Source organism: Ceratocystis lukuohia, assembly GCF_044167205.1.
Source record: "Ceratocystis lukuohia strain C4212 chromosome Unknown Supercontig2_pilon, whole genome shotgun sequence".
In the NCBI taxonomy this organism is placed as follows: domain Eukaryota; kingdom Fungi; phylum Ascomycota; class Sordariomycetes; order Microascales; family Ceratocystidaceae; genus Ceratocystis; species Ceratocystis lukuohia.
The window spans coordinates 369,706-377,137 of NW_027263521.1; the positions used below are offsets into that span (position 1 = coordinate 369,706).

The 7,432-nt window shown below is 48.5% G+C and overlaps 1 protein-coding gene across 1 annotated transcript; it reads right to left on the reverse strand.

The window, feature by feature from the left end:
* Positions 1-6,461: 6,461 nt before the first annotated feature.
* Positions 6,462-7,432, reverse strand: HOO65_020103 (Protein SUR7; the record flags this gene model as incomplete). The annotated part of the gene is made up of 3 exons (XM_071006954.1): positions 6,462-6,756; positions 6,832-7,315; positions 7,423-7,432. The coding sequence occupies 3 exons, from the start codon at positions 7,430-7,432 to the stop codon at positions 6,462-6,464; spliced, it is 789 nt and encodes a 262-aa protein (XP_070860741.1).

A 7,432-nucleotide genomic window follows, 5' to 3' on the forward strand; every position in this document is an offset into this window, starting at 1 on the left:
ACTATCGACGGATGAAGAGAGTAGTAGCATTTGGGTTAGGCGTGAAGGAAAATATCAAAGCTGGGCTAGTTGCTAGCCACTAAAAAAAAAGGTCAAAGAAGGATGCAGAGTCAGGGCTTCTTCTATTGCTCCTTTTGTTGATGTTTATCTGTAGCGTCACAGCGTTCGACGGGTGGAGGATATAATAATGATAATAAAAAGTTAATGGCGGGTAAAAGAGATGCAGATGAAGTCGTAAGTCCGCGCAGCAGGAGATATCGTGATGCTTGACAAGGGACTGTAATAACAAGGTTACAAAATCTATGCCTCTATTTCCAACGCCAGGAAGGTGCGAAAAACTCTGATCACGGCGTTTTCAAGGAAAGAACGCGTGTTGGTGAAAAACGAGCACGGGAAAGTGCAAGAGCAGAAGTTAAGGTTCCTTCCTGCCTTTGGGGAGAAACTTGGTTTCCCACCTTCCCTTTTTCTATACTTCTTCGCGTCAGAATTGTCCTCTCTCCAAAATGGTACATGCGTGACGGACGATCAACAATGAAGAGAAGCAGAGTAAACAACGCTGACATGAAGAGTAGGCTAGGCTGGCGGAACAGGAAGGTGACATGAATTCTTGTCACTGGAGGGGGAAGGGACGGAGACAATTAAACTAAGACCGAACCGAGCCTTCCTCTCGTCAAAGGGAGGAAGACGACGCCAAGGTGAGTAGCCCAAGGGTACACCTATCTTGAAGAGCACAGGTTTGTGCGTGTGTGTGTAGCTGATTATGTCATAACCAAGCCAGTCTTCTACCTCGTCTATCTCGTCTCTCCGGCCTCTTGTGTTTCCTCATAGTCTGATACATTGACAACACCGAGGTCTCTCGCGCCATGTCTTGTGTAATATCGTCCGGGTCCGGCTGATTTTACTTTTATATACGCTTTCGCTTCTAAATGATGTAGCCAAGTACACCCATATGTGCGTGTACATCTCTATGTAACATGTGCTGTGTGTACTCTGACCCGTGTCAAAAGTCAAATCCCAAGAATGAAACAAACAGGGTCAGGGAAGGCTTTTCGTATTAACCCGCCATTAGCAGCTTCCTTTTGTTCCTTTTTTTGTATCTCGTTTGTTTCCCCCATTAATTGCGCAATATGTGGCCACATGTGTATTGTATGGAACACATGTGACACTGGACATTGAAGGCTTGAGATCTTGGAGTTTGTGTAAGTGAGGTACAGGTTGGGTGGGCATATAGTTACATAGATGCACCACGCATACAGTAAGGATGCGATCGCGCAGGTGCAGCACATGCAGATATACACTCAACTCGCACGCATGCATAGAATACCTCTCATACCTAGTCCCTCTGTTGCATTTTTCTTGCATATTTTCTCCAGTATATGCAGCTCACTTCAACAGCTATACCACATTACCGCGGTCTTCTGTCCACCCGTTATTCACTCACCTAGCCAAGGGCCAAGGGCCAACCAAGGGTCAAGAGCCAAGCGCTCTCTATTCGCCCAGTTTTCCTGGGCCTCCTTCTTACTTACTTACCCCTTGCTAATTCTATGCGAGTCCACCCAACCTTTCGCAGCTCCTTGCACGGCTAACAAGGGACAAGGGAAACATTGATGAGACATGACAAGAACAAAGAACAGGCAAAATGACAAAGTGAAATGTAGAGGGCTGACAGGCAAACAGGAAAAATTAACAGAAACCCTAAGCCGAGACTCCGAGAAAAAGGAAAGAAACATAAACATAAACCAGCGTACGCCGAAGTTCTTTTCGTGTTTCGCTGACCTGTGCAACATTCCGCCAACCAAATCCCCAGTCATCTCGGCTTCTACTTGGACAAGTATAAACTCACCGCTACAGTCAACTTGGGCTTTGGATTCAATGCTAAAATTGGGTTTTTTTAGTGGTGATAATAACGCCACGTGCCTATATGTGGCGATTTACTTCGCCCATTTGCTCATCCGCCTACCTGGCCATTTTTGGTTGAGGAAAGCCTACTTCGCTTATAGGACAAGGAAGAGACAAGACACGGACAATAGATAGGTATTGGCTTGCTCTTCTTGGGGTGATTTTTCTTCTTCTAGCTCGTGTGCTGGCTTGGCTGCCCTTACTTGTCTTTCGGTTTTTTTTTTCCCTCCTTTCTCGCTATTGTCAAAGGGTCTTGTCGTACCGTACTGTAGATTCCCTGCGTCAACCAACCCCCCCCCCCTTCACTCCATTCCAGACAAGAGGTCTTAGACCTGAAGATTGATTGGTGGCATTTGCTGGTTCATCTAGTCTGCTTTGGTTCCCACTACACTAGCGAATTATCCATGTGTTCCCTTCGTGAATGTGTGCATGAATGGATGAATTGGAATGTTGCTGCAATCACATCGCTTAACCGACTTACCTATCGACAGGCTGGTCAAAAGCCATTCATTTCCTGATTCCTCTCCGATTAAACCAATTCCAAATATGCACCATTCCATTATCAAACATCTCCAAAAAAGAAACCCTTCTGACCAAAAGATCACGCTCTACGAGAGCGCATGTTGGAGACACGGGGAATCGAACCCCGGACCTGATCCAAGCTTGATATGTGTTCAGAGAACTCAACGATGCTAAGGATCCGTCATACCACTAGACCATGTCCCCTCATTGACGTTGATGATGATGATGAAATTCAGTTTATACTCTAGGGACTATCTGCGGCCCCACTTTGGGAGTCCGGAGCTCTTTCGAGGACCGTATTTTCTGGCGCCTGTTTTTCTGTACCCCTTCCGCCCATGTCTGTGTGGTCCCGGGTCACGGCTTTGCCGTACCCATAGGGGCCTCCACAGGACATTCCCCTGCTGACTCCATCCCTGTAAGGAGAAGAGAGGAAAAAGGCAGGGAAGAGGGCTTCCCGTATTTTCCCTCCCTTCCCCCTTCCCCACCGGTAAACCCCAGACCAACCCTAAACCCAGAAGAGGGGAGTCTGCCCCAACTTCCCCACAATCATTCGATCCTCTGAAAATTCTGCAGTGCCCGGAAATCGTGAAGATCACGAAGTCAGGACAGCAGATTCCAGTGCAGCCTGGGAAGCCCTTTCCATAAATTTTGTCTAAAATCCAGACTGTGTGAGCATCCAGGGCTCATGGTTAGTCCTTCCCCTTCTTCGATGCGCTGCCTGTTTGGTGTGGATGTGACCTCGAGGCAGTCCCCTTTCTGGTGACCTGACCCAAAAGTCACCAGTCTGTCGTCAGACAGGACCGCAAGAAGAACAAAAGACAAAAGGAAAAAAAACATAGGAAATAATTTGGACTGTGTGAACTCTCAAAGTTTAGTCCTGAGTGTGTGATGGTGTGTTCCTTGAGGTGGATTGGTGTTGCGGCGATGAGGTGTTGACGATCGCGAAAAAGGTGTCGTGGAAAAAGGGGGTGGATCGACGACGAGGTTAACCTCAAGGTTGGGTAAGTTCGGCCTCAAGGCATCACAGCTCATTTGCCATAAAATAATAAAGAATGAAAAAACGGTTATCGGTGTCATAAACGTTTTCCACCAGAAACCTGAAAAAAGGGGAGGTGCCAGACCTCAAAGGTACCCCCCGAGGGTTGTAGGAGGGAGAGTTGCCCCTCATTGACGGGAATTTCGCGTGTTAATGATTACTAAGACACTTTGCGGTCTTCAAATTGAACAGCATGCCGTGTGTGTTGACGATTTGGGGGAGTAGTAAAACAGGTTGGTCGGTGGAGGCCGAAGCCGGGTGCTTCACAGCTTGAAGTAGCCGAGATCCGCTGTAAGACAGATCCAAGAACCTGGCACTCGAAAAGCCATCCGGCAAGGCGCACTGGGCCCCAGGACACTGCAAAGCCCCAGGTAATGAAGCAGTCGACCAACTAGCCAAGGCGCGTTGCAAAAGCAAAGACCTTGTAGTCCCAAGGGTGAAGATGTCACTGACTGACAGCAGCGAAACGATGGAGGAATGGAGCCTTCAAAGCAGACTTCCACCACTGGATGAAAGATAACTGCCCGAAGATCGGAGACTGAACCGCCCGAAACCATATGGAATCAGTTGGGTGAAGGGGCTGTAGAGGTATGGTCGTCTGAATCCTGGCAGCGCGTTCCAAATACGGCGGCTTCAAAGAACATCATGTGAATGCCGAAATACGGTGCCCAGTCCTAGGTTGTGGGCAGCCCATGACTTCTAGCTATCCGTGGGCATGCCGATGCAATGACAAGAAACTACCTGCGAGGTTTGTGCGAAAGCTTCTCGTAGAAGACATCTGGCAGAGTGGAAATTATGTCGCGTTGGCACCAGGTTAACTTGGGAGAAATAACACTTCGTTCGCCAAAACTCAATAGCAAACCTTGCTCAAGCAAAATTGGTTGCCAAGGAATGGCAACGTAACGCGGCATTATGACCACAGGGTTGGATCGACTACATCTGGGATGTGGGGGATGGTAGGAGGAGCGGGAGGTGGGGGTGCCGTCACTGGAGCAGGGCTAGGTCGTGTTCTAGCGGCTAGAACGGAGACTTCGGCAAGTACCATGAGCGATAGGAACACAGTCCCTTAATCAAGTATAAGGCCTGTAACCAGCCAAGGCCATGGACAATAGGATTCTTGGACAAGCTTCTGAAAAACACAATAGCAACAAGTCATGTTAGCGTGCTACGTCACGGCTGAGGTCTGCGCTGGACTGTTCGGGTCCCTCCTGGAGAACTCATCCTTGAGCTACGCGGAGAGGCAGGTCACTGCCTCTGCAAGTGGTAGGGCAGCATCCTTTACAGCACTTTGAGCATCCTGAGATGGCTTAGCTACCACCTGAGGTAAGTAAACGTTGTTTAGAGGGCAGACGGCGAGGGGGTAGATGAAAGAGTGGAGGGGGATTGGATGGGATGTGATTTTGCAGGATCGGAAGGATATGTTGAGAGGGGTTTCACGAGAAGGCGTTGAGATGTCGCTGGCAAAAGAAAAGAGTACCTTGCAAGAAACTATGTGTAGTGAGGGACAAAATCTCTGTGGTTCGCCAGAGCCTATCTCCTGTGCCGAAAGCCGACGACGGCCTTTTAGACTAGTTTTCACGGCGCAGATCAAAAACACCAGATAGTCAATCCTGGAAACTGACAGGCACGCCATGAAGCTGTGACACCGGATAAAACGATCTCCTCGTCCTGGTATCGGGCTCTAAAAAACCATAGGAGACGGTCAATCATATATCTATACTTGCAGGTACTGAGCGCTCTAGAGCCACAAGAAAATAACATCAACTAACTGCTCCCGCCCGGAACATGGCATCGGATTTCTACGAACAAGTGGTAGGTAGATGTGAATGTAATATGTGTAAAATGTAGAATAATCTTGGGGAGTTTGGTAGATGTAATTATACTTACATTTAAATTTGATGATCTGAAAACCATCTTGCGTCGCCTGATTATCGTAGGCTCATGAAAAGATATCTGTAGTCTCCTGGCCGGGAGACTACCATCACCGAGTGGAAAGCGACAGCCAGCTATTCTTAAGCAACTAAATTGCCATCCTTAACCATCTAAGAACCGCTTGAAATAATAAAGGCACCAGCAACCTCGTCGCTGAAGCATTGTCAGTCAACAGTGCTATGGGCTTTAGTAAATTTTAAGTTTACTAGAATCACGACTAAACGGCGCACTAGTTAATACTACGTAGCGCTTATAGGTTCTATCAGCATATTGATAAGTGGCCCTATATCTTAGATACATCAGCTCAAGAAAAGCCTTGGATTGGCTTCTCGAAAACACAAAAATAATCAAACCATTTCCTCCATCAGCAATCAACCAAAACTCCCAGGTATCAATCATTCGACCATCCGCAATTAAGACAAGGCTCGGCAAACCTATCGGTTTCGTTCGTGACATCGATTTATTGCTTGCCCGCCAACACACCGGAGACTCCCAGAACCCTCCACATTAAACGAGTCTCTTGATAACTCGCCCTTAACTTTCCACTTGCTTTTCATTTTGTAACTGGGCCCTAGACAGCAATACCCCGAGATGTTGGATCATGGAGTAAAGTACTGCTGGGTACCCTCGCTTTCGAGTATCAACCGTCAGAGAACCGCTCGTGGTAAATGCTGTCCTAGCTAGTGATGCTATGGCACCCCCCTTTCCTGCCTCTTTGGTCTGCGATTGTGCATGAAAGGAACGAGAAGCTGCCTACAGAAAGGATTGCATCACTAACAGAGAGAGTGGGTACGGCGGTGGTGCCTGAATAGAGAGAGACTAGCCATCTGATCCTCTGCTCTATCCAGCGCTGTATACACCCAACTTGAGAACATAACTTTGTCTCTTTATCGCAAGGTAGACAATGCAGACAAGCGTAATGGCATCAAGCACAAGATTTTACCCCGAGATGATATGCACAGCCCAGGATGAATGGCCCTGGTTTCCTTTTTTTCTTTTTTTTTTTTTTGCTCTCGACCTGTACACTGCGGTTCTCGACGCGACCTCGGACGCGAAATCCCATGTTTCGTATTCACATGTACTCATCCTTGACCCGGCGGCCCTCAGCAACACCGCTTTCCTGTGCGCGGCGCTCACCAAGAGCACTCGTGTTGCGCTTGCGCCATGGGTTGCCGCTGCGCTTCTCGGATTTCGCGGTTGACCGGCTCTTGCGTTGGCTAGATGCCGTAAAGAAATTAGCGCTGAAGCAGAACCAGGCAAGGGCTAGGGCAGCAAAGCCAGCCCAAGCAAAGCCGAAGCTCCAGCGACCTAGACGGGCCGAGCGACCGGCATCATGGAAGCGATTGCGTGCTTGCACGAATGTGGCACTATTTTCAAGTAGATAAGGTCAGTATAAGAATATGATACCGAGGAATATGTATCAAAAAGCGGGTGTTGCTTACGTCATAAGTGAAACAGCAATAGTGTAGAAGAACAGAGCTATGCCGGTAGCCATAGATGAGATGGCGGAGCCTATGCGGCCGCAGCAGGCTAGGACAGAGGTACACAAGGCGATTGTCTCGAAGAACAAGGTGATTATGAAGAAGACCCAGCCAAAACGCCACATGTACCAGAAGTGATGCGACGTGGTGTGCTTGCCGTGGCTGCCACCAAGGCCTTGGGGCACATCACTAGCGTAGCTGTCCCAAGCATAGCCAAAAGGAAGAGCGCCATGAGCAGAGCCGCAGTCGTGGTTACCGCGGCCGCATATCCAAAAGTAGGTCCATTGCGAAGTGTCTCGTGCACCGGTGATTCCGGATGTATCGGCTTGGAGGAAGTAGGTTTTTCTGAAGGGGGTGACGTTGGCAATGCCGGACAATATTATGAACCACAGGAATAGGAGCGATGTAGCCATGAGCGTCATGCCCACAACGCCTAAAGGAACACCTAGAAGTGGAGAAGTGGGTTAGCATTTTAGTGTGCGGGAAGCAAGAGCTAAATGAAGAGAGGGGGGAGAGAAGAGAGAAGAGGAATAGACGCGATAAGGTGCGTACCCAGCTTCAT